Source organism: Oncorhynchus gorbuscha, linkage group LG24 (assembly GCF_021184085.1).
Source record: "Oncorhynchus gorbuscha isolate QuinsamMale2020 ecotype Even-year linkage group LG24, OgorEven_v1.0, whole genome shotgun sequence".
In the NCBI taxonomy this organism is placed as follows: domain Eukaryota; kingdom Metazoa; phylum Chordata; class Actinopteri; order Salmoniformes; family Salmonidae; genus Oncorhynchus; species Oncorhynchus gorbuscha.
Window position 1 is genome coordinate 16,091,366 of NC_060196.1, and position 27,779 is coordinate 16,119,144.

Genomic DNA, 27,779 nt, shown 5'->3' on the forward strand with positions numbered 1-27,779 from the left:
AACAGACTTTGTTTATTTTTCAGGTCGCTGCTGAAAGGTGCACGGACTAGTTCTCTTTGCTCATCAGTTTTCCCATGCTCTTGTCAGATTTATTGTGAAAGGAGTGGTAGTTATATATTACTTTAATAAAAAGAAAGTGTCGAATTTATTTGATATTAATTTTGCTACTGCATTTCATATTTTGGGGGTATTACAGCTGACGTTATATAGCGCGAGCAAGCAAACTGAGGGTGAGGATGAACGTTCTCACAATTTTCGCCATGCATGTGCATAACATCAATGTATACTTTAGATGCACATTTTGTTTGTTCACGCTGTTTTGCACGTTTCTGCTATTTGTTTTCGTGACAGATCAAACGGTGGGGATTGCTATTAAACGGTAAACAACCATTTCAAGACAGCGCCATGGCGACTGAAGGGGAGACATGGACCACCGTTCAAAAGCATGATGGTGAGTTAGTTGAATAGCATATGCACGAATGCATGCTTATTTCAAGGCAGTAAGTCGTTTGGCTTGAACGAGGAAAACATGTTTGCCCACTTCGCTATTGTCTCGAAGGGTTGGGTTGCAGTTCCAGCCACACTCCACCATGTGCTCTACGTGCTCGAGCACTTGTACTAGCGCGAGACAGTTAGCAATTAAGCTAGATAGCAAGTTAGTTCGACGGCCAACTCACAAATTGCTGAACGACAAATTTGAGTATGTATAGTTTTTATTAATGACCCATTGTCTTGCTGGACATATATGAACACACACTAATATTTAACCCATTCGAAACTTGTGTTTTTGCAGTGTCCTAACTGGCTAGCCAGATACGTTAGCCTTTCGCCAAACAACATGCTGTAGTACACCGTTGTTGCGCAATCACTAGCAGCTATATACTGTCCTGTCAAATGTTTAAATTACGGACATTTGCCGACACATTTATTTGTATTAAGGGTTGTTTTGTGATTAACGTTACTGCTTTGAAAAAACACATTTCCTGTACCTCTTGTCTGGAATGTCCATAATCATTGATGCAACAGTGCTTTAATTTTTGGCCAATGATTAAAAACCATATAGCAATCTCGGTAATTTGATTAAATACTAAATACCCTGACAAACCCCTTTGTTTGCATAAGCATGCGGTCAAACGACGAACTCCATGTTCATGTTGTCAAACAACACCACGCCCCCTTACTAGAAGCGCAATCCGTTGCGTGTAATATCATTTTTATTGGGCTACTTGAAAAATACTTCAACAAACATCCGATTAACTTTTATGCATATTAGTTAAATACAACGTGTATGACATTGAACATCATTCATTATGTTGAATGGGACGGATTTGTAAATGAGCTCGACTCATCCTTTCTATCAGAACTACACAATGAAACCAAGATAATATTAATGAAATACACATGGTATAGAGAGGAATAGTCAGATAAATACTATATTAACTACAACTTAACTTCTTACCTTGGAATATTGAAGTCTCATGTTAAAAGGAACCACCAACTTTCACATGTTCTCATTTTCTGAGCAAGGAACTTAAACGTTAGCTTTTTTACATGGCACATATTGCACTTTTACTTCTCCAATAGTTTGTTTTTGCATTATTTAAACCAAATTGAACATGTTCAATTATTTATGCGGCTAAATAGATTTTTATTGATGTATTATATTAAGTTAAAATAAGTGTTCATTCAGTACTGTTATTGTCATTATTACAAATGCATAAATAAAAATTGTCCGATTTTAATCGGTATCTGCTTTTTTTGGTCCGCCAATAATCTGTATCGGCGTTGAAAAATCCTATTCGGTCGATCTCTACTTTATACCTGGTCAAACAACTCTGGATGGCAGTATGTACCCTTTCAGTTTGTTTGCCAACTCGTAATAGTAGAAGAAAATTGACTACTTCAAAATGGAGATGGCCTCAATCACGCCGTCTGTGTGCTCACAGACACCATAATGGGACATATACAAAGATGATATTTCTGTTTGTCACATACAACTGGGAAAAAGTCTATTTGAACGGCCCTCCATCTGGTAGATACAAGTGGGGAAACTAGTCGATCATCCTTCAGCTCCAAGTGGGAGGGTTAATTTACCATTTCATGTCGTAAATACCAGTTAGATGCATTTGCACACTGAACTCATTGAGAAACACCCAATTTGGCTAATGGCCAACAGGCTGTGTCAACCATAAACTAAAAGTACAGCTATCAGGCTTGTAAACAAATTATAGTGTTCAAAAACCGTATGAATAGATTGCATTAAAAATATTTTATAATTGCATTTATCAAGGTAATTTCCTTAGTAGGTGACATGCGGGAGAAGTCTGACTTGAGCGACGATAAATACGTTTCCCACAAGGAATTACCACTTGGAGGGCCGTTCAAATGTTTTTTTTCCCCCAGTCTTATGTGGTAAAGAATGATGAATATAATCTTTACATGTCCCATTATGGCATCTGAGCGCACGGGCAGCGCCAGTGAGGCAATCTCCATTTTGAAGTAGTACTTTTCCTTCTCTACTACTTCTATGTGTTGGCAAAAAAAACTGCAATGTTGTGTACTGTCAGTATGTTGCCTTAATACCTCTTCAAACAAGGTTAGTGATTTATTGCCACCTATATTTATGGAACGTTTGCTCACGTGTGTAATTCATTGCCTGTGATGACCTGGATGGAATCGTGTGATCCTTCCTTCACCGATGGGAAGGCCCACCCAGTTCACCATTTAAAATGGTAGAAGCCCTCAAGCGCAATGCACATTCCGAATTGGGTTTTATCTATCTGGAGTCCTATCTAACTCAGGTGGGAAATTCTCACTTCCAACTTGGTTACTAATGCAGCAATCAAGCCTTACAAGATTAGTGACGTGGGCATGTATAGCTCGCTATATGGACCAATAGAAATAATTGATGTAAGGCAGGTGCTTAACCTATTGATACTCCCCATCCTGGATCCGGGAGCGTAATCATCGACTGACACTAATTAGCATAACGCAACGGACATAAATATTACTAGAAAATATTCCTATTCATGAAAATCACAAGTGAAATATATTGAGACACATCTTAGCCTTTTGTTAATCACCCTGTCATCTCAGATCTTCAAAATATGCTTTACAGCCAAAGCAAGACAAGCATTTGTGTAAGTTTATTGATAGCCTAGCATAGCATTATGTCCAGCTAGCAGCAGGTAACTTGGTCACGGAAATCAGAAAAGCAATCAAATTAAATCGTTTACCTTTGAGCTTCAGGTGTTTTCACTCACGAGACTCCCAGTTAGATAGCCAATGTTCCTTTTTTTCCAAAAATATTATTTTTCTAGGCGAAATACCTCCGTTTGTTCTTCACGTTTGGCTGAGAAATCGACTGGAAATTGAGGTCACGGAAACGCCGAAAAATATTCAAAATTGGCTCCATAATATCGACAAACATGGCAAACGTTGTTTATAATCAATCCTCAAGGTGTTTTTCAAATATCTATTCGATAATATATCCACCGGGACAATTGGTTTTTCAGTAGGACCGATTGGAAAAATGGCTACCTCTGTATTTTACGCGAGAATCACTCAGAGCCATCAGCTGACCACTTACACAATGTAGCCGCTTACGGGTATTCTTCAACATAAATGCGTAAAACTACGTCACAATGCTGTAGACACCTTGGGAAATACGTAGAAAAAGTAATCTGGTTGATAGCCCATTCACTGCTCAATAGGGACGCATTGGAACGCAGAGCTTTCAAAACATGAGTCACTTCCGGATTGGATTTTTCTCAGGCTTTCGCCTGCAATATCAGTTCTGTTATACTCACAGACAATATTTTTACAGTTTTGGAAACTTTAGAGTGTTTTCTATCCTAAGCTGTCAATTATATGCATATTCTAGCATCTTGTCCTGACAAAATATCCCGTTTACTTTGGGTACGTTATTTTTCCAAAAATGAAAATACTGCCCCCTAGTCACAACAGGTTTTAATGTACTAATGTGAAATGGGTGCCCTTTTTACTTATAGTTTATAGATTATGGTTTGGAGATCAGGTTGCAATTGTGTCATTTGTTGAAGTATTACTAAAACCAACCTACAATTCCTACTTGGAATTTCTGATAAGGATTCAAATAATGATTACAATTCAGTGAAAATATTTTATTCATGAACATTAAATCCAACAAGTCTTAAGCATAATTAAAGCCAGGGTTTCATTCTAGTGTCACGTGTGAAAATACTCAAGTTATTGCCATTTGTAAAGTACATGCATTGGAATTTCTCCAACAACAAAAAGTGTTGCTTAGCAATTAGTGTTGAAAGTCAGTTTGGTTCCCTTTTTTTCCCCTTTTTTAAATGAAATAATAACATTTTGTATATTGCTTGCTTTTTATTTAACTAGTGTTATTTTTAATTCCACCGTCATCTCATCTCTGTGCAGGCAGTAGCAATCAAACAGCCAGACAACATTCTCTGTGTACCCCATACTGTACTGTCTTTAGTCCTCTTATATAGCTAGGCATGCTGCAGAGCTATCTGACAATCATTTTACTAGCTCTTCAAAGTAGATCGGGCATACTTTTATGAACCGTCTTTATCCCTCTCTTGGTTGTGTTCTTCTCTCGTGCAGTCTATGTGTGTCTAACATAGCAGGCATAAACGTGTATTCATCTCGGTCCGAGCCTGGAAAAATGGGCGCAATGGATTATGGTCATTGCAGTTAATTACCACATTGTTGTACTGAACTTCGCTGATTTTTTTTTTTAAATGAAAAACTACAACTCCATTCAGCCCAGCGTCCCACATAGGCCGTGGCATGATTTCTCTCCTGCAGGAATCTGCGTGCTGGGCTCATGAAAAAAAACTAAAAACTAAATGGAATTCAAGTAATTGAACCGAATTTGTCCACTTAGTTGTTTAATAACTGATTTTTTTGTTGTTGGGGTTAATCACTCAGATATACTAAAAATATTTTAAGAATCCCCCCCCCCCCCTCTCTCCCACATATGTAAGACAAGAAAGTGCACTTCAATGGTACCCTCTATAGTGTTGCTCTTCCATATGAGCTCTGTTGGCCCAAGTCTATTCGAGGAAGGCCTGTCGCGCTTGGTTAAACAGCTCAGCTGCTGTGGTGGTAACACTCCCTGTCAAAGACTCCTTTGTGTGGGTTGGAGTAAAAACCCTTCCGCAAACAGGCCTATGTGGGTCTATTGAGTTCAACGCAACTGTCAGTGAAATTATTTCACCCTTGAAATGCTGCAACGTCCACACCACTGCTTACATGTAGCCTAGCAGCAACTGGAACAAATTGCATTTGAATTATTAGTAGTATACTTGTTTGTTGACATTCTGATAATATACTTGCTTTGTCATGTCTTTATTTTATGATTATCTGACGCAGGTGTGGAACGTAACCCAGCTTTTGAATGGAGCAGCAACCTGCCTATCGAGTATTAATGTGATAGGCTGCTGAAATAGTGTTATTTTAGCAGCATTGTAGGGTACTACCTGTCAGCAGAACATGTATATAGACAGGCTGAAAAGTAAAGCATACTGGAGCGTGCACTACACTGAAACGGACGCTTAATTTCAAATGAGGACCGAAGACAAACCCAGCTGGGAAAAGATATAGCCTGTCCGAAATGGCACCATATTCCCCACCCCCTTCTCCCTCCTTAACCCAATTTGTAAAAATACAACAGATAAGTCTGTCTCGGATCAGGCCCCAGAGTGCTTGTTCGTGTTCAGCAGGGCACATCGAATAAATACATTTAGCAACAAATTAATTTGTGCTGTGGGTCCAGGTAGTAGCATCTCCCCCTTTAACCCTGTTTGAAAGCAAAAATTCTCCACACTGAACACGGCCATGTCGGACGGCAGATTTGGACTGCATTTCATCATGTGAAGGCCCCCTCCCTTGCCTTGTCTTTAGGGTTGCAAGACTTTGGTAACTTAACCAAAATCCTCAGGTTGGAGGATTCCTGGATTTCTTGCCTATTCCTTCTTGATTCTGTTAATCTTCCAACCAGTTTACGGAATCTTGAAAAAGCTTACGGATTTTTTCAAACCTACTTTAAGCCCATTACCACGCTGACTCCAATCCTTTTGGCTGTAAGTGACCTTACTGAACTGCCACTATCACCTCACACACAGCAGCCATTACAACTGTGGATCTGGGTCAATTCTCCCAGCTCCACTGACGCCCAAGGCCCCAGCCTCTCACCACATCCAAGCCAGTGCTAAGTGTAAACAGTGTACACACACTAGGGATGTGACAAATGAACAATTTTGCTTAACCTTTAAACTGCACATTTTTTACATGTTTTCTTTTCAAATTTGAAGGAAAAAAATTGAATAATGCAGAATAATGCAGAATAATGGTCCTGGTACGCATGTAGGAACGCTAAGGCCGGGCAATGAAGTTATATCTACCGCAGTCATATACCCTTGAATGCAACTCGGCTACTACAAGTGTACACTGGATTTTTAACGACGACGCAAAACCTTCTCTGGAGATAGTTTAGAAGCGCCACTGAACGGATATTTGATCCAGCAACCTTTCAGTTACTGGCCCAACGCTCTAACCACCTAGGCTACGGCAGGTCGGCCACCATACAGACTGAATCAGGACCGTGTACTAGGCCTATCTATCACCAATCAAAAGCTGTATTTCCCGGCTTGCAATGTCTTGCAACGTCAGTAAAGCAGGGCCTATCACCAATGAGTAGGCTAGGATATTCTATACGCTACAGACTGAACACACGCTCGCAACATTAGTGTAGAGAGAGGGCAGGCGAGCCAGCTGCAATGTGATTTAACATTTTGTGGGGAGGTGACGATGACAATTTCAGTTAGAGATCCCAATTTCATTCAAAAGTTCACTCACACACAGGCCAACTGAATACCGTTTACAGTTATAGTGGGAGTTAATCTCACGATTACCCATGTAGCCTACTGGCTACTAACACAGGAATGCAAGGGGTTGTTTTTGACAGCAAAGTTCCCCGTTGACTTGGATCAAGCCCAAAGCTTTTAGGAGGATCTGCTGTCTGCCCTGCTGTTTAGTGTTTTATTTTTATTCTGGTTAATTTACTAAGGTTACTGTAATACTGTTACGAGGAGTGATTGAGAGAAAATGAGTTTCAAACTGGGGGGGGGTAGCCTATGAGCTAGTAATATTATTGTCTGAGTGTTGGTGGGGAAGTCTGCATTAAATACAGAGTGCAGAATGGACCTGTCTGATTTGCATCAGTCATCGCCATGCAGAAACTTGCCACTCACATTTTTTAAAATAGTTTTTGAATCCACAAATTGCAATACAGTCGACGGATTCAAACATTTATTTTAAAGGACATATCTGGACACTTATGGCTACGGAAAGCACTTCTACATACAGCTAAGCTGCCTATGATAGACACTTGTTAAAAAAAATGTAAAACAAACTATACTGAAGTAGAAAAACTAGTTTCTAGCACGTTCAGTTGCCTATACAGTCAGTGACAACCCACATGGCCTCAGACCACAGATCACTGCATTATAAATGTCAAAAGGCATGTGGCCAGTACTAGCTAATTAGAGAGGGATAAAGTTACCTTTGCTTGTTAGGTAGCACATTTTCTTTTTCGGGTTTGCAGTGCTTGACTTGGCAGAAACCTATTTTCCTCTATGCTCTCTTCCTTTTCTTCCTGTTTCCAATTGGCCAGGTCTGTTTTTGGCTGGTTGACATTGGTCTTTCCCTAATTTACTGCTCTGGCATGTGCCTATTTGAAGGGAGTTGGAGGAGGACGAGAGACTTGGTCAGTTGTTTACAGGCCCAGGGAGTGGTTCTGACCAATGGTAGGCCGGCCCACGCTTGTGTTTAGAATCAGAGAGCGAGGACTCTTCTTGTGTATGTGCATACTGTACAGCAATCTGTTACAGCTTTTACACCCTGTAGGAATTCTCTTCACTTGTTCCATGTACTGACTGCTAGCTCATTTGAATGATTGACGTACCTGTGGGGTCCTGGCTCATACAGCCCTTCTAGGAGAGCAGGCACACAGGCTTTGTCCCAAAGTGCACTACTTTTAAACTGGGCCCACTGGGCTCAGAAGTAGTGCAATATCTAGGGACCAGGGTGCCATTTTGGATTTAGGCACACACAGCACTCATGGCCAGTAAAAGTAGTTTGGCTGGTGCTAGCTCCACTCCAGTCTCCAGACAGTGCTGGATCTGCTCTGTGGTTGGGCCACCCTCCTTGTCCCTGTAATCTATAGGGCCATACCTCCTCTTAGGGCTCTCCAGTGGGCTTTTGTAGGAGGGCTCTGGGGGTATTCGTTACACCCTTAGAAATTTCTGCTCCTCTTGAGGGGTCATTTGACTGCCTGGGCCCAACACTGCCATATGTAGTCAGACCCATGCAGAGGATTAGCGACAAGGAGGATTGAAAAAGCCCCCACGTCAGCATCCCCCCCCCATATGCCCTTTGCTTGCCCCCCACCACTACTAGGGCTCCACTTCATTTGTTATTGTTCCCACAGGATGCTTACAGTACACTGGGACTTGTCCTTTTCCCTGGCTCCATACACATGAGGGAATTATATTTTTTTGTTAATCCTCTAACAGTCTTAACTAGCTACTGCACCTGTGGGCTGAATGGCTGGTGAGTGCAGGAGAGTGTGTGTCTGTCAGTGTGGCTTGTGTTGTATGGTCCGTGTCCATAATAAACTGGGATTAGTGGGTTTCCCTGGTGTTGTAAGGGCAGAGGCCTTTGAGTCTTCTGTGTGCACAGGCTACCATGTGCCTGCTAAAAGGGTCGCCGCACAACTGTTTAATATTTGGAAGTTGGCCAACTATGCTGGCGTAGTCCTGGCAGTGTGTCTTACTGTGATTGGCATAATGCATGTAATTCTCGTTCTCCTGGTCTATTATTGTAGTTCAAAGGTGTTTCGAGACTTGTGTAGACTATTAGGTGCGTTTTGGTTTGTATATGTTGTGTACGTGTGGACTAGCCTCTGTAAATCACCTTATTAAGCTATGTAGTGTGAGCAGCCACCAGCTGGTAACGTCCCACGGGGCCTGAGCATGCTCTGCTGTTTGAGCTGACGTGTTGTTGATGTTAGAGCTGGAGAGGTTGGAGCTGGAGAGATTGAAGCGCTATCGTTGACCAAACCATTGGCTAGTCGTTTATCACTAGAATGCAAACCCTTTAAAAGCAGATAGGACTGATGGGTTATGCTTAACAGACCAATATTGATCAGAACTGACCTCCGTTCACCCAATTCTTGAGTTGACCTGATAATATAAGGCTTTATCGTAAAATAGGGAGGAGGCTCGACAGAGGAAGGTAACGGCCTAGTCTAAAGCTGGACTGTTTACCATTAAGACACCTTTTTATGATTCTGGCTTCATGGGTCTAAGCAGTTTGGTTAGTAAAGCTCTTAAACTCTGTAGGGCCCCATTCGATCGTGCAGCAATCAGCAGTTTAAACAACAAAGAACTCCCTGCCACTGTTGGACTAAAGCTGGGGGATGGGCTGGAGAAATGGAACCACTCAAATGTATAGACCGAGCTATCAATGCAAGGACTAGTTTTTATCATGTTTTGAGGCTATACAGTGTTTGTTTACGAACATTGGAGAAAAACAAGTGCATGTTTTGGATTCTGATGGGATAGGACAGTTCAACTAAGATCATGAGGCATTTATAGGTTATATTCTTCAAGATTCAATAGTTACTTCTAATTAAATTAAAGTCACAAAATTGATTGACTTCAGACGGACCCTTTTTAAAATTTAAAAAAAAAAAAATTAAAGCCACAAGCACACAAAAATAGACGCGGGCACATTTTTGACATGGCAGAACCGTGTCCGATGTGAAACACTTTGTGGTTGTTGGTTTAAAAGGTGCAATATGCAGAAATTGCTCCGCTACGGTATACTGGGGTATTTGGAAATAACCACAGGATGGTTTTTCAATACAGTTTAAACTATTTGTTCAAAGTTTTTCTGTAAATTATCATATTTGTAGCTACGTTAAACACATGCAGTCAACTAGGAGATAAGATCACATTCTTCATTTCACCTCACATTATTTTACATTATGAAGCTTACTGTTGAGCCAGTCATGTGTTTGTTTGCCAATAACACAATGGGAGAAAGCGGGAGTAGGTGAGTCCAACTGTATTGACAGGTGGGCCAGTAACCGGAAGGTCACTGCTTCAAATCGCAGAGCCGACTAGGTGAAAACTGTGCCCTTGAGCAAGCCACTTTACCAAAATTGGTTGTGTAAGTCACTCTGGATAAGATAAAATGTCAATTTTCTGAGTTAGTTCATATTAAGAAATCAGTCAATTGAAGTAAATTAATACGGCCCTAATCTATCAATTTCACATGACTTGGAATAGATGTGCATCTGTTGGTCACAGATACCTTTAAAAAATAAAATGGGCCTCAGGATCTCGTCAGTATTTTTGTGCATTCAAATTGATAAAATGCTGTTGTGTTTGTTGTCCATAGCTTGTCTGCCAATACCATAACCTCACAGCCATCACGGGGCACTCTGTTCACAATGTTGACATCAGCAAACTGCTCGCCCATTCGAAGCCATACATATGGTCTGTGGTTGTATGGCCATTGGAGGCAGCTTATGGTAGAGAAATGAACATTACATTATCTGGCAACAGCTCTGGTAGACATTCCTGCAGTCAACATCTGTGGCATTGTGTTTGTGAAAACTGCACATTTTAGTGGCCTTTTGTCCCAGTACATGGTGCACCTGTGTAATGATCATGCAGTTTCAGCAGCTTCTTGATGCCACACCTATCAGGTGGATGGATTAACCAATGTGTGCAAAAAATGAGTAGATTTTCATGCATATGCAACATTTCTGTGATCTTTTATTTCATGAAACATGGAACACTTTACATTTGCATTTATTTTGCTTCAGTGGATTAAGTAAAAATGTTTTGCTTCAATACAGTGATCAGGGGAGTGCAACTTTTTTCCTTCACAGAAAAAATGCATTGGTTCAACACATTCGGCAGAAAATGGCTTCATTTTCATCGGATAACAGAAGTGCAATGCTATTTGGCTGGCAGCCACAATTTTTCATAGCAAGCTCATATAATTAAGGTCTTTTCTAATGTTTATCCTAGAAAATTTGTAGCCAGCCACATTTCCCAATGTTTAGCCTAAATGTATCTGCATTTTACCTGAGAAAAGTAGGCTACACCGAAAATTAGAGGAGAAAATTAGCTACACAGTCAGAGCTCTTTTCTCAGTGGAGAAGTGCAACTGAAGCACAAAATTAGTCTTGAGACCGAGCAGAAATGACATTACCCCCCCCCCTCTTCTCCCCAATTTCGTGATATCCAAATTGATAGTTGATCTTGTCTCTTCGCTAGAGGCGGAGTTCTGCGTCCTCCGAAACATGACCCGCCAAGCACCGCTGCTTCTTAACACTGCTCGCTTAACCCGGAAGCCAGCCACACCATTCAACTGACGAGCGTGGTCAGCGTGCAGGCGCCTGTCCTGCCACAAGGAGTTGCTAGAATGCGATGAGTCAAGGAAATCCCCTGGCCAAGCTCTCCCCTAACCCGGGGCTCCCGGTCAAGGGCGGCACCTCAGGAGTGTAGCAAGATGTTTTTTGTTTGTTTGTTATCTGTGGCTGAATTAATAAGGAAGACGGGGCATCAGTGTTAGCTTTCTGCCGTGTTTGAGAAATCTGTACAGATGCTGCTAGCTTCATTTCCTTGCGTTTTTCTTCTCTCCTCTCAGTTCTCTGCCCATCTGCCACCACTCTTCTCCGAGCAGAGCAGGTAGGCCTGTTGCCTTAGCGACTCCAGAGTTCACACAGACACAGCGTGTACACATGCTGCTCCAGAGCCAGTACTGTTCTTCCTTCAGACAAGCATGCGTCAACTTTGTTCAATGTCTCTCATTCACATTCGCTTGTAAGTTTCCAAACGTACTAAAAACGACAGCCTCCTACCTAATATATGTATACCTTTTTATAAGTTAGATTGCTTGTCTTTGTAGTTTGTTTTTTCATTTGCGCTTGTTAGCATATTTAGCTAGCAGCCCCCATGGAAACTAAAACTCACATTTCTATGTGAATTTGGTCAGGTTGCCCAAAAAGTTATTGCAGCTTTAAGCTATTCTCAAAGGTTAACATGTGTCCTGTCCATTAAAAAGCCACCCGTCTCAATTTACACTAGACATGGTCCACGGTGCCAAAATAACGTTTGTTATCTGTAAGGGAAACAAGTCTCTTTTGAACATCGAGTTGTGAATATTCTCCTTGACTGACTGGCTCTCTCTCTGTAATCTGGACACGTTTCTCATACTTGGGGATTCTGCTTGTGTAATTTATGGTAGAAGTGTTGGCAGTTGACATCCAAATAGTTGTCATGTTTCCACAGACCTCTAAATCTTCTGAATATCCATCTCCATAATTTGCAACACTGAATGTAGTCTACACAACCAAATGTATACCTCCTGTTGTCAAAGGTGTATTCTTGTCTTTGTTCACCTGTGGCCACTGGAAGAACTGCACAAAAATGGTTTAATAAAAAATATGTATAATATGCAGACATGTATTTAAGCCAACCAGGGTTCAGTCCTGCCGATTCGATGTTATTAATATTTACATGTAATTGATTAAACTCCATACTGCACCTTTTAAACTCACTGCCTGTCCTTGTATCCAATTGCAGGGGTGTTATCCTTCGACGATGTGGACCATCCCTATGGCGATGAGGACGAGGCTGCGCTCGAGGCGGAGGTGAACGGCAACTGGACGCCACAGGAGAAGGCGCTCCACGAGGCACGGCTCAAGGCCAAGGCCAAGCGGCGTGTGCGCAAATCGTCATCCCGCAGCGAGTCGCTCTCTGAGTCGCTGTCGGGTGAGCTGGCCGATGGCGACTCCTACAGCTCCAAGGGCAAGGTGCCCGTCCCCAACGACCGCAAGTCCAGGACAGGCAAGGGCCGTGGCCTGCCCAAGAAAGGTATGTGCTAATAACCTTTGAGATGGAAGACTAAATGGGGCCTGCCTTTGAAAGGTCTGTGCTAGGCTAACTATGCAAATAATGGTTGAGATGTAAGTAATTTACTCTAAGCCCTGGTGGTCTCGTGCTAGTTTTGGTCTGGGGCTATAACAGTTTATATTTAGGATTGAAGTCTGGTAAACTGATCATAGAGCAGTAATCTCCCTGGGTTCACAAAACCCATATTCTAAACGTGTCTATAGTGCTAACTGACTAGCACTGATGTTGATGTGGTCCTTACACTACAGGTGGCGCAGGGGGTAAAGGTGTGTGGGGAGCAGCCGGGATGGTGTACGAGGTAGAGGAACCAGATGTCAAGGACCCCAACTACGACGAGGTTGCACAGGTGAGGTGTACGTGTGTGAACAACATGAGCGCTCTCCAACCCCAACCTATACAATAGAGCCTCTGCACGCACCCCTCTTCTCCTGTACACCAGTGTCCCACGTTGTTACGACAACAGTTGCTTACATGAGGGGTCTACTATAGGCCAGGTTCTTTCGGTCTGAGGGTTGTTGCTTATAATTTGTTTATATTTTTTACTTTAAACACGTCAGTTAAAAGTGGATATCACAGGCTTTGTTTGCTATCCTGTGTAGTGGGAAAGTGCCTCCAAGGCTAATGTTTAAGAGAACCTAGAAAAAGAATGGTACAAATTGCAGTTTGGCCTTGAGTGCCGCTGTTTCAGAAACAGTACTGGAGCAGTCGTCCTGTGGCAGCAGATAACTAGGACAGAGTTGGTGACACTGGAGCGCAGCTCTACTGACCTCTGAAAGCATATAGCCCTATGGGCCTGCCCCTGGTAAAAAGTAGTGCACTATATAGGGAATAGGATGCCATTTGGACGCAACATTCTCTTGAGACACACAGGTCTGCTCTCCAGTATATCCCAGTAGTAGTGTGTCTGGGATCCCCACTAGCTCGGTGGTATGTGTCGTAAGGGAGTGGTTAGAGTCACATGGATCCTGTTTGACCCATGGGTCCTCCTCCCTTCCTGGAAGTAACCGCTCATCAATCACGGCTGGGTCTGTGGAAGTTAAATGGTGTGATCAAATTCAATCAAGTTCGATCAATGGTTACTTTAAGGGAGTTGCAGAATATTTTAAAGTATTCCAACAATACCAGAACAGGTCATTGGTGCAGTCTGAACATTTGTGGTTATTCTTAAAGGTCAAGTATACTTCTGAAACCGGGAGGGGAAAACAGGAAAGTGAGTCGGTGTGTTGGGTAATGGCTGAAACCCTCCCTCCCTCTAGTGATATTTTCCCCTCTTTTCAACGCAGGTCAAAACAATAGAGGTCTCACACTCCGCTCTCGTTTCCTGAAGCCCTGCTCACTGAGGAAGTTTGCTTTCTCTTGAATCAGCCAAAGGCACTCATCTGCCTAAATTTGATGGCAGTTATTGACCCCTGCAATATACCTTAAAAGGCCCAGTGCAGTCAGTGATTTTTCTTCCTGTGTTTTACATAGATTTTGACCCAAGGTTGGAATAGTACTGTGACATTGTACAAATTATGAATTTGCCCTTTTTTAGTTTAAAAACTGTTTGAAAAGACCACCTGACATTTCTGCCTGTATTGGTGGGAGGGAGTTTTGGCCTTCCATGTTGACGTCACTGTGTAGTAAATTAGTTTTCGCCTCACCACTTGGACAGACCTAGCAGAATTCTTGCTTGACAAATTGCTCTTTGCTAAGAAGCCATTTTATTTATTTTTGACTAATTGAAAACAATCACAGTAAGGAACTTCATTGTTACCCAGAAATGGTTTGATATTGAAATAACAACAGCTGCATTGGACTTAACAAATGCATCAGTAGCATTTCAGAATTACAGGCTAATCCTGCCTAATGAGCGGGCCGGCCATGTTATTAGATGGCTATTCCTGACCTATAATGTCTATTTCATTTTGAAGGGAGACACTGTGTACGCAACAGTTGTTCCAGAGGTGGACGAGGGGGAACTGGAGAAGACTGTCAACCCCATCGTACGGGAGTACTTTGAGCACGGGGACACAAAAGAGGTCCAAGTAAGTGTTTGATGTTTTACTAAAGAGAGGAAGGTGGGTTATTTGAGGAGGCATTTAGGTGAGGGTGCATCCATTTTCGTTTACTGTTTTGTCCACGCAGAGTTCCAACATATAATTTTACTTCACGTTAACTGTCTTTATGTGTGTGTGTACCCTACCCCCTCTTCCACTCCCAGATGCTGCTGAAGGAGCTGAACCTGGGCCACCACAAGTACGAGTTCTCCAGCCTGGCAGTGTCCCTGTCTCTAGAGGGGAAGGCCAGCCACCGGGAGCTCACCTCCAGGCTGCTCCGTGACCTGGTCGGCAAGGTGCTCTCGGAGTCCGACATGGCCCGCGCCTTCGACAAAATCCTCAAAGAGCTGCCTGACCTTATGCTGGACACGCCAGAGGCTCCACAGGTACTGGATTGGGGGAAAATACATTGTCTTCGTCACAAATGGCACTTTATTCCCTATTTAGTACACTACTTTTGACCATGGACCAAGGGTCTCTGGTCTGAAGTAGTGCACTACATAAGGAATAAATGGGGTGCCATTTGTTAAGCAGTCTTTGTACATTTTCTTTAAGACAAATTATAATTTGTCATGCTGCTTTAAACCCAATCCCATCTTTATTTACTTAGAATAACCAATCATATACCGTAGGTTTAACCTTTAGCTCTCTCCAATTCTACAGATGCTGGGACAGTTTATTGCCCGAGCCATCGCAGACCACGCTCTACCTATGGCATTCCTGGACCGCTACAAAGGCAAGGTGGACTGCGACCACGCTAGGTGAGCAGGGGTTAGAGGTCAATTCTCATTATAAATGTTGATGAAAATTCAAGTGTTATGCATTAAACTTTAGATAGACGTCTACCTTAATGCAACCGCTGTGTCAGATCTTTAATCTGAGAACAGCGCTCAGAGCCCAATCCAGCCAGAGAAATATCCACCATGTTGGGTATTCAACATTATTCATAAATAGCATTATAAATATTCACTTACCTTTGATCTTCATCAGAATGCACTCTCAGGAATCTCAGTTCCACAATAAATGCTTGTTTTGTTCGATAATGTCCATTTATGTCCAATAGCTTCTTTTGTTAGGGCGCTTGGTAAACAAATCCAAAAGCGCGATCTGGTCCAGTTGGACGAAAAGTTATAATACAGGGCGAAGAAACTTGTCAAACTAAGTATAGAATCAATCTTTAGGATGTTTTTATCATAAAAGTTCAATTATGTTCCAACCAGAGAATTCCATTGTCTGTAGAAAAGCAATGGAACGAGAGCTACCTCATGTGAAAGCGCGTGACTAAGAACGAGGCTGCAGGCAGACCCCTTAGTCAAACAGCTCCCATCCGGCCCCCCTTCACATGAGAAGACTGAAACAACATTCTAAAGACGGTTGACATCGAGTGGAAGCTTTAGGAAGTGCAAAATAACCCATATCCTACTGTGTATTCGATAGGGGTGAGTTCAAAAACTACCAATCTCAGATTTCCCAATTCCTATTTGGATTTTTTTCTCAGGTTTTTGCCTGCCATAGGAGTTCTGTTATACTCAGACATCATTCAAACAGTTTTAGAAACTTCAGTGTTTTCTATCCAATAATAATGTGCATATATTAAAATCTGGGACTGAGTAGGAGGCAGTTCACTCTGGGCACGCTATTCATCCAAAAGTGAAAATGCTGCCCCCTATCCCAAAGAAATTTACCTTAAATCTGTGGCCAACAAGGAACATGGGGAATAGCCCACTCCACATCAAAGCGGTGGTTACCTACCTCTGTCGCTGATGTCATCAGATAATTGCTTAAGAACCGCCTGATAAGGGGCCAGGGTAAATGTTTCCGTCTTCTCACCATGAAAGCGTAGTCATTCTCCAAGCAACTGAATGATTCCTCTCCAGAACTGATTGTAGCCACATGTCATGCCTAGGATTACCATTTTTGGTTTTACCTAATGTTTAATCTCCCATTTTCTGTTAGCTGCACTACTCCAACCTGAATGCAAATTCCAATGCAAATTATACTGTTATTTATTCTGATGAGTTGGGAATGTCCATGTTGTAGTTAACCTGCTGTTACCTGACACTGTTTTGTAATACACATTCCCTGGCCAATTTTATTCAGAAAATCATTTTGTTCTGAATTCATGTGACCATGTTCAATATCTAGCCGTGACTTGACACGTTCCCCTTCTTCTCATTGCGTCTCCGTGGTTATGGTCACGAGGATGACTGTTGTGGTTATTCCCCTCCCCACAGAGCTGCGTTGGACCGCGCGGCGGTGCTCCTCTCCATGAAGAGGGAGATGGTGCGGCTAGACAACGTGTGGGGCGTGGGTGGTGGCCTCAGACCTGTCAAACACCTCGTCAAAGAGGTAAGAGGCCCTTGCTGCCAAGAAGACCTGGCTCCCTGCCTGCCAATCATCACATGCCAGTGTTGTATCTTGTGACTCATAACAAAACATTCCAGTTTGACAAGCAACCTCTCATTCCGGATGTTGTCTCTGCATGCATGAAATGTGATGCCTTGTTGGAAGTGATAGGAGAAACCTAATGAGAATCAAATGTGGGTAAATGGCAACCTGGGTTCTGTTTATTATTTGAAGTACAATATATTCAGCTAACACCCATCTATCAGAGCTAGAAACATGCAAAACCAATCAATGGAGAGCTTTGTTATATTTCTCTGCAGCCTTTCATTGTGGGTCAACTGTATTTACACACAGTCGAGATTACCTTTTTGTTCTCTCCACCTGAACTGATACTCTCGGTGCAGAGAGACGGGCTCTGTCAGGCTGTGTCCCAAATGGCACCCTATTTACTATATAGTCCCCAAATGTAGTGCACTAAACATGGAATAGGGTGCCATTTGGACACATACTGCCTGTCTGGTGTTCTGGATCTGCACTCGTCTGTTATGTAACGTAAACACAACAAGGCGGAGAGAGAACTGCATGCTGGGAAAAGAGCCACAGGAAGCCCTGCTAGGCTGATGTCAGCACAACGCTGTCCCTCAGAGCTTGGATCTGACTGCAAAGCCTGGAACAAAGAGGCCAATGCTCACACTCACAGGGTAAACCGATGAACAGGGACACACACACCTGAGTGCAGGTTTAAGTCATGAGGGGTGTGTGCATGCATTTGTATAGTCTAGAGTGGTCAAAGGGGCCTTTGCTCCCTGAACTAAATGGATAATTTGGCACCCGTGTGTGTGAACGTGCACGGCTACACACGCATGTGATGTTTCAGGAATGAGTATGCAGAGCAAGAGTATTGTGTAACTCATTATACGTTAGTCTCTGTAGGCTGCAGACTCCAGACCAGGTTTAAATTTCCTGCCTGTCCTTGTTGGGCCTCAGGCCCTGATCGAGTGGGTCTTCACTGGGCTACAGAGGGCACACAGCCTGCCAGAACAGGAGCTACTAGCGTGCGTGCCAAATGGCACCTTATCGCCTGTATACTGCATTACTGACCAGAGCCCTACGGGTCCTGGCCAAAAGTAGTGCACAACATGGGGGGGATAGGATTATTAGGGAAACAGATTTTGCCTCTTTCGTCTGGGTTTGATCAAATCGCTCTGCCACAGACTACATTGAAGTCAAGAGTATGGATATTAAGAGATTTGAATAGCAGTATCCCCCTGCAGCGTTTTCACACAGATTTGGTACTGTGGTGAGGTTCCCTGGAGCTTTCTTTCATGACCTGGAAATAACCGTTTCAGGGTGTGATTTGACAACACGCTCCAAGAACCGGATGATACAGGGATGTGTGTGTAGTCAGACAAGTGCCCTTATTCCCCTGGGTGTGTGTAGAGTATATTTGTAAACAAAACTGCCTGTGACTACTGCACAAACATTTAAGCCAGAGTTTATTGAATACCGTACCATTGAATACACAAACCGAATAGGACTGATAAGTCAGTGCTGTGAGTGACTAGGAGTCTTCGTGAGCATCCTTTGTGTCCCAAATGGCACCCTATATCCTTTAGTGTACTGCTTTTAACCAGAGCCCATAAGTAGTGCACTTTAAAGGGAATTGGGTCAGGGTGCCATTTGGGACACATGTCTGTCTGTCTGGCTTCTCTTAATCTGGGCTTTTATCCCCCTGGCCGTGCCTTTATGCCCTTATTCTTACCACTTAAACACAGTCTGCCAGAGGACCGGATTGGTATTGTATGGCAGTATCATGCTTACTGCTCAGGGGTGAAGCCTTGGTCACGAGATTGAACACCAGTTAAAGCCCCAGCGGCAGCAACCGCTGGAACCCTGCCCCTATTTCTCTATGGAGGGGGGTAGTCGGCAGTGTGCCTGCTCCAGCTGAGGGATGTTTGGAGAGGGTGTGTGTTTGGGGGGCTAGGTGTTCACTCCTGCAAGTGCATTCCATAAGAGATTGTTTACAGCTGGGGCCGTACCAAGAGAACCAATAAGGCTATCCCAGACAACAAAGACAAAAAAATGTACTTGGTTGACTGAGTCTCGTCTGTTCTTTTGACCAATCGATTGGTTCCAACATTTTTTTCATAGACACATCCTGTGTTTTAATCAAATCAACTATACGCACTGAGCTTGTCTGATGCTTTAAGGGCACCGTTTGATGAAATGACACATGACTAGAGGGAGTCCGACCGCAATTGATTTGATTGTGCCTGGCCGGGCTCAGACTTTCTGTGCAATAAAAATAAATAAACTGACTGACCCATTGTCTCTTTCCCTGCTGCAGCGACCACGCTTTCGGTGGTACTGAAACGGCAAAATAATTATAGCCATTTGACTGAACGGTTCTGTTACCAAAATGATTTGTTCAAGAAAACATTCCTTATTCCCTCAACCCTTGCTCTCTTTACATGACAGGTGTATAAATCGCATCGGGCCTGACCTATAGCATATTACATTAATACATTTGTTAAACTCTGAACACTGGAATACATATGTGAGAGCAAAATGGATGCAGATGACGTGAAAGTTGAAATGGGGGAAATCTTTGTGGCCCTTAATTACAGCAAAGACTAAAGTCTCATACATTTGTGAATGCAATTGCCGACATCGAGCGGTTTATTTATTGTTTACGCTAATTAGTCACTTATTTTAAAACTAAAATCCTTGATTGCATTTCAAATCATGACTCACATCTGCTGATGTAAAAATTGGTTTATAAATAGATTTATCAAAGTGCAAATACAGAAACCCAGCCTAAAACCCCAAATGGCAAGCAATGCAGATGTATAGGCATGGGGGCTATGAAAAACATCAGAGAAAAGCAGGAACCTAGAGGTACCTGGCTCTGAGGTACCCGGGTGGGACACTGCCATTAACTTAATTTGGATAGGGGGCAGCATTTTCACTTTTGGATGAAAAGCATGCCCAGAGTAAACTGCCTCCTCAGTCCCAGATGTTAATATATGCATATTATTAGTAGTATTGGATAGAAAACACTGAAGTTTCTAAAACTGTTTGAATGATGTCTGTGAGTATAACAGAACTAATGGCAGGCAAAAACCTGAGAAAAAAATTCCAAACAGGAAGTGGAAAATCTGAGGTTTGTAGATTTCAACTCAGCCCCCTATTGAAGATAGTGGGATATTGGTTGTTGCACTTCCTAAGGCCTCCACTAGATGTCAACCGTCTTTAGAATGTTGTTTGATGCTTCTACTATGAAGGGGGGCTGAATGAGAGGGGAATGAGTCAGAGGTCTGCCAGCAGCCACGAGCTCAGTCACATGCATTCACATGAGGTAGCTCCCGTTCCATTGCTTTTCTACAGACAATATAATTTTCTGGTTGGAACATAATTGAACTTTTATATAAACATCCTGAAGATTGATATGTTTCTACGACCAGTAATAACTTTTTGGAAATTCTGTCCGACCTTTCCGCTGGAAGTTGCATGTGCGTTAAGATTTGTTTACCAAACTCCCTAACAGAAGGAGGTATATGGACAAAAATTCTGAACTTTATCGAACAAATCAAACATTTTATTGTGGAACTGGGATTCAAAGGTAAGTGAATATTTATAATGCTATTTCTGACTAATGTTGACTGCGCAACATGGCGGATATTTATTTTGGCTGGTTTGGGCTCTGAGCTCCGTACTCAGATTATTGCATGGTATGCTTTTTCCGTAAAGTTTTTTTGAAATCTGACACAGCGGTTGCATTAGAGACGTTTAATTAAAGTTCCATGCATAACAGTTGTATTTTCATCAACATTTATGAGTATTTCTGTAAATTGATGTGGCTCTCTGCAAAATCACTGCATGTTTTGGAACTACTGAACATAACACGCCAATGTAAAATGAGTTTTGGATATAAATATGCACTTTATCAAACAAAACATACATGTATTGTGTAACGAAGTCCTATGAGTGTCATCTGATGAAGATCATCAAAGGTTAGTGATTAATTTCATCTCTATTTGTGCTTTTTGTGACTCCTCTCTTTGGCTGGAAAACTGGCTGGGTTTTTCTGTGACTTGGTGGGGACCTAACAATCGTTTGTGGAGCTTTCCCTGTAAAGCATTTTTGAAATTTGACACTGGCTGGATTAACGAGAATTTTATCTTTAATGGGGTGCCTAATCGTTGTATGTTTGAGAACTCTGTTGATTTGTATTTGGCGCCCTGCAATTTCATTGGCTGTTGGCTAGCAGAACCCCGTTTCCAGACAGGTTAAGGCCAGATTGTTTTTCAAGATGTTCATAGATGACCAGCAGGGTCAACTAGTAATCAGTGGTTGTAGAGGGCGCAACTGGTTATTACCTCAGGAGTAAATATCAGTTTGCTTTTTATAGCCGAGCAATCAGAGTTCTAAACAGCAGGAGAGGGAGAGTTGAAAACAGCAGCATGTCCAGTGAACAGGTCAGGGTTCCATAGCCGCAGGCAGAACAGTTGTCACTGGAGCAGCAGCACAACCAGGTGGACTGGGGACAGCCAGGAGTAATCAGGCCAGGCATTCCTGAGGCATGGTCCTAGAGCACAGGTCCTCCGGGAGGAGAGGGAGAGCGCGAATTGGAGGGTGCATACTTAAATTCACATGACACCAGATGAGGAGAATTACATCAGATATAACAGACTGGCGCTAGCCCCCTGGCACAGACTATTGCAGCATAGATACCCCCGGACAGGGTCAACCCGGCAGGATATCACCCCACCAACTATACACAGCCTCCACACCACTAGAGGGATAAACAGACCAACGTACTACCCTGAAGGAGCTAATTATAGCCTACGAAGAGCCCCTACACCGGCACGACCCCGAGGGGGTGCAAAATCGGACATGATCACGTCAGTGACTCAACCCACTCAAGTGAAAGAGCACTAGTAAGCCAGTGACCCAGCCCCCGTAATAGGGTCAGAAACAGAGAATCTCAGTGGAGAGGGGAGCCGGCAAGGCAAAAACAGCAAAGATGGTTTGTCGCTCCAGTGCCTTGCCGTTCACCTTTGCACTCCTGGGTCAGACTACACTCAATCATAGGACCTACTGAAGAGATGAGTCTTCAATAAAGACTTAAAGGTCAAGATCGAGTTTGCGTCTCTCACATGAATAGGCAGACCATTACATAAAAATGGAGCTCTATAGGAGAAAGCCCTGCCTCCAGCTGTTTGCTTAGAAATTCTAAGTACAATAAGGAGGCCTGTATATAACCCTATAAAATTTCAGTAGCATGTCTTGATCTGATGGACTGTGCCATCCCCACTGCCTACACAATAGATGTGTCTACTCAGACAGGTGTCTTGTACACCATGCAATTTAAAAAATATATGTTCAACTAAAGACTATTGTCGACCAACAGCCAGCGAAGCACCAAGTGTTTGCGGAATTGCAGTTGAACTCAAGGTTCATAACTGAACAGAAATGAGGGTTGAGTACTACACACAAAACCAGACATTGTTTGACATTGAGCATCGTGATTGACTATTTGCTCCATTTGTCCAGCCAGTAATCGCTCGGGAGTCCTCTCCCCGATTCATGATTACCTTTTGACAGGGAAAACCTTGCACTACCAAATAAACCAGGCTCGGTAGTCACTGCTGAGAAATGTCAAACTATAGATAAGATTCATATTTTATCTATTGGATTTAGGCTTTAGTTCAGTGGGATAAGTCTTCGATCCTTGGTCGGTCAAATCCACATTGGGCAGTATTTTCACCATGGGTGGTGAAAGATGGAGTGTTTTCATTCATACTTTATCGATATGTGTTTCAGATGAACTTTCTGCTGAAGGAGTACTTGGTATCAGGAGAGGTGAAGGAGGCGGAACGCTGCCTGCGGGACCTAGAAGTACCTCACTTCCACCACGAGCTTGTCTACGAGGTAAACACTACTAAAAGCGCTTTGGTCCAGTATAGAAGGGCACACTGTATCAAAAAATTTTTTGCAATAGAAGGCAAAAATGTTATTTGGCAACCATAAAGATGTTCTAATAAGAAAGGCCACACCCTGTCGTTTCCAATGGGAGGCAAGCGAGCCAAGTAGGTGGGATCAAGTGTCGATGGGTTTTTCAAAGTCTCGTTGGCTTAGTGATGTCAATAATTGTCATTCAAATTATGTTAAAAATGAGATGATATTTGAAGACATAGTAACTAGTCGTTGTTGAGACTTAACGCCACCAAGATAAATATAGTTAAATTTGATACATTATCTAAATTAGATCAAATGTTTTGTAGAGGGCATTAGCTAAAGTAATGGTACTGTTTGTAGGTAGCTAAAAGTTAGCTATTGTAAAATGCAAGAGAACTGTATATAGATATTTTCTGTTAATTATTATTTATTTTTTTACTGCATGGAGATCAAATGTTTAATTGAAAATTAGCTAAATCCATCGAGCTCAATCTTCTCACACTGCTGGCCACTGGGCTTCCTCTCACTACCATATTTGGTAGTGAGAGGAAAAGCCAACCAGACGTCGGTGAAATATCTGTCATCTATCTTTGACTACATGGAGTATCTTTTATTTTTTTCCTCTATACTGAACATTGTCTTTGCTGTCAGCACAAGGATATTGATAGCGCTACTGTACTTTCAATAGCTAGTTGGCTATGTGTGCAATGTTGAATATGTGTGGCGTAATCTTTTTAATAATGGTAAGACTAAGTCAAACCTTTTTAATAATTGGTGCTTCTACACCTGCATTGCTTACTGTTTGGGGTTTTAATGCTGGGTTTCTGTACAGCACTTTGAGATATCAGCTGATGTACGAAGGGCTATATAAATAAATTAGGTTTGATTTAAGTCAAACCTATCTTAAATGCATCTACGGTCCATTCTGCTGCAAATAAAGTTTGATTTGTTTCTGTTATTTTGCAAACTATTACTTAACATTATTCCACCAGCAACAGTATCCTAGATACTAATTAAATGTAATCTGTTACTCAAGATTGCCAAATCCATGCAGTATGGTGAGAATTAAAGCAATGATGCCCCAATGTGGTTAAATAAGGGATTGAAACCTCACTGAAAATAGCAAGATGACCACAGCCTTTTGTCATTCTTCCTCCACTCTTCAGTCTCATCTTGGTCAAGCTGACAATCCACATAACAGAAAATGTAAAACTGTCCATGACATAACCGGTGTTCCAAATGGCACACTGTTCCCTTTATAGTGCGCTGGGCAAAGGTAATGCACAACATAGGGAATAGGGTGCCATTTGGGGCACTTTTTAAAAATTTATTTTACAACATTTTGTACATGAAACATCCTGTTCAGACGTTAGCATGAACTCTAATGCATTTTCTTCTCCTCTCTTCTGGCTGGTCGCCAGGCTGTTGTCATGGTGCTAGAGTCCAAGGGGGACACTGCCGTCAAGATGTGTAATCTCCTCCAGGCCTTCTGGAAAATTGGCCTCATCACAGTGGACCAGATGAACCGGGTACGTCCCCTTACGCACCAGAAAGTACTACCAAATTCACTGGTAGCACTAGCACACAATAACTTTAACTTCTAAACTATTTCCAGTGAAATGCCTGCAGGTTTTCCTTTTCCAGCACTACAATTAACATAGCATGAATCAAATGTTAAATTAGTAATTGTCAACGTCAGACCTTGTGGATTTAAACCCATCTGTAAACATCCTCAGTCAAGGCATATTTGCTGATATAGCTACAGTATTCGGTCATATTCTCCCTATAACTACAGTATATATATTGTTCTCTGTAGTCACTGTCAAGGCATTTGTTTGTTACCTGACAAGCTCTGAAGTGACTGAATTGATTCATCTTCTCTTATATTGCCCTATGATTGGCTTACTCATCAAGTATTGTGTTGTAACTTCCAGGGCTTCCAGCGTGTGTATGACGAGCTGCCAGAGATTAACCTGGATGTGCCTCATGCCCACTCCATCATGGAGTCCTTTACAGACCTCTGCTACCAGGAGTCTGTTATCACCAAACAGTTGAGGGACTCCTGTCCCTCCAGGTCAGTGTGTTGTAAACTCCCTTTCATTTAGTCACTTGGGTATAGTCAGTCCCTCCAGGATTCTGAGATTGCATTTGAGAAGAATCAACAATTCCCTGCATATGAGGGTGAATCACTGCACTATTTCTGCATAAGACTAAAAACATTGACCCATCACTTCAATCAAGTTATTAGCGTACATGTAAACCCACTCAATGAGTATATGAATTACTTTAGAAAAGGCTTTTCACTAGGCCCCAAGTGTTTTTATATTGTAAGGCTGAGGACTCGTCTCTAAACTCATTGGTAGCCTATAAAGTACTGAATCACCTGTTCTATCCACCAGGGGGCGGAAGCGGTTTGTGAGTGAGGGAGACGGGGGCCTGATCAAGAACTAGTGTGTAGGAGGGGGGGGGGGGGGTTGCTCGACGTCCCCCCCCACCGCCCCTAGATCCGCAGGCCTGAGGCTGGGCAAGGCTCGCGGTCAGACTCCTCTGCTTTATCTCCGACCCACTCATCACCACCACACACTGACATCAGGTGAAGGCGGACCGAGGAGAAAGGCCCGGGCGATCTTTTTTTTTTTCTCTCTCTCTTTGGTCATTTTTGTAAGAAAGCAACAAAAAAACATGGGGTTGGTGATTATTCTTTTCAGTCTGTTCTTTGAGTTGAGTTGAGACCATGGAGAAAGGGGCTCAATGGAGTCACTTAAGATGGCATCATGGGTTTAAGGGTCAACTGGGAAGTGGAAAGAGGATTATGTATTGTCTTGTGCTGGCCACGGGTTATTTTGGCTTGACATTTTTATTTGCTACACCATTGACTGTCTTAAATTTTTTATTTTTGCTTAGCATGTATAACGCTCATAAAAAAATACAACTTGTCAGCATACTGCATTGCAAGCTCTTATGAACTGAATCACTCTTTGGAATGACCTGGACCTCTGCATTTATTTTTGGCCAAAGCGTTCTGTAATTACATAAAGACAGTTCTATTTTTCTGTTGGTGGTTTTGCTCTGTGTCAGTTGGATTATTTCTGTCCACTCCACGTTTGTATCTCGATCCTAGGCAGGGTTGTTAAACTGTTAAGCACAGCAGCAGTTACAAAAGTCTGTCTGGTTTATAAAAAGAGCCCAGATCAGGGCCTTCCTCCTTCCCCTTAGTGGAGGATTCTCCTGACTAGTACACTGTAATTGAGTGTCAGAATGGGAGTGGGGAATCAGCATCTCGAAATATACAGTACAAATACTCAGGATCTCTAGAACCCCTCTTCCTTTCACTGAGCTGTTGATAGACAAACTGGAACGCCATGCAGGCTTTTGTAGTGTGATGTTTCATTCACGAACTCCAACTGTTAGATGTCAACCAGTGGAATCTCTCTTAGGCAGACCTGGGTTTAAAAAGTAGGATTATCATCAAATACATTATTGCTCTTGATTACACTTGTCTGGTCCAATGGAAACAAATTAGTCTCCCTACCTTTGGCACTCCAGGCAGGCTACATCAAAAGCTCAATAAGTATGTGAAAGAAAAAGCATTTGAACCCAGATCTGGCCCTAGGAGAGTGCGAAGAAAAGAAGTCTTATCGCTGATCGAGTGTCTCGTATGAGAATGCAATGGATTTTTCCTGTCTTTGATGACCAATGTAAAGTAATAAGCTCCGATTCGTAATGTGAGGGTTCTGGATGGGGAAAACATACAGCTTATCATTGATTTAAAAATTCATAAAACTGGGGTTGAGTGTCATCACCCCCGTTTGTTTACATAAACTGGTTTGGGAATGGCTATAACAATGAGCTAGAAGTGAGTGGTCATCGCTACCTAGGGCTCAGAGGATGTGCCTGACGTCAGCGTTTACTCCGAGTCATCAGCTCTGAATCACATGTTCCTGATTGCTATTCTCCATACAATCACTTATTTTACAGTGTTTAAATTGAGAAGTTCATAACTGATACATAAAGGAACATCTTTAGTCTTGTTACTTATACAAATCACGCAACTGCAGTTTGATAAGTATCTCAATCATATTCACAGTTCAATGCATTGTGTCCAGCTTATGTGAATATGTCCAACGAATACTGAGGGTTTTTATACATAAGCCCCACAGAGCCATCTTTGTATAGCTATGAACCACTTTTAAAGGTTGGAACTGTTTCCAATGCCCTTCCTCATGCAGTTCATTTTACAATTTCAATAAAAATTACATATTTCTCTTCAGTGTAATATTCTTTGGGGACATTTTTGTATAACCAGTTCCTATCACACGCTACATGATAGTGGTAGTCATATGGCAAATAAATGCTCGATCCACACTGGATAGAAAATTGATAGGATTGAATGCTCAACACTGGAATGCGTTGCACAACCTGTCCCAAT

General features: G+C 42.4%; 1 protein-coding gene across 1 annotated transcript; it reads left to right on the top strand.

Moving 5' to 3' along the window:
* On the top strand, positions 1-27,626 carry LOC124012335 (programmed cell death protein 4-like). The gene is made up of 12 exons (XM_046325837.1): positions 1-230; positions 352-451; positions 12,675-12,965; positions 13,253-13,350; positions 14,918-15,031; positions 15,208-15,429; positions 15,707-15,804; positions 17,278-17,392; positions 23,216-23,323; positions 24,772-24,879; positions 25,285-25,424; positions 25,750-27,626. The coding sequence occupies exons 2-12, from the start codon at positions 406-408 to the stop codon at positions 25,799-25,801; spliced, it is 1,392 nt and encodes a 463-aa protein (XP_046181793.1). The 5' UTR covers positions 1-230; positions 352-405; the 3' UTR covers positions 25,802-27,626.
* The last annotated feature ends 153 nt before the right edge of the window (positions 27,627-27,779 follow it).

Coding starts and splice junctions, on each gene's coding strand:
- LOC124012335 (XM_046325837.1), top strand. CDS start 406: ATGGCGACTGAAGGGGAGACATGGACCACCGTTCAAAAGCATGATG. Junction 24,880..25,284: donor CAGTGGACCAGATGAACCGG/GTACGTCCCCTT, acceptor TGTAACTTCCAG/GGCTTCCAGCGTGTGTATGA. Junction 25,425..25,749: donor AGGGACTCCTGTCCCTCCAG/GTCAGTGTGTTG, acceptor TCTATCCACCAG/GGGGCGGAAGCGGTTTGTGA.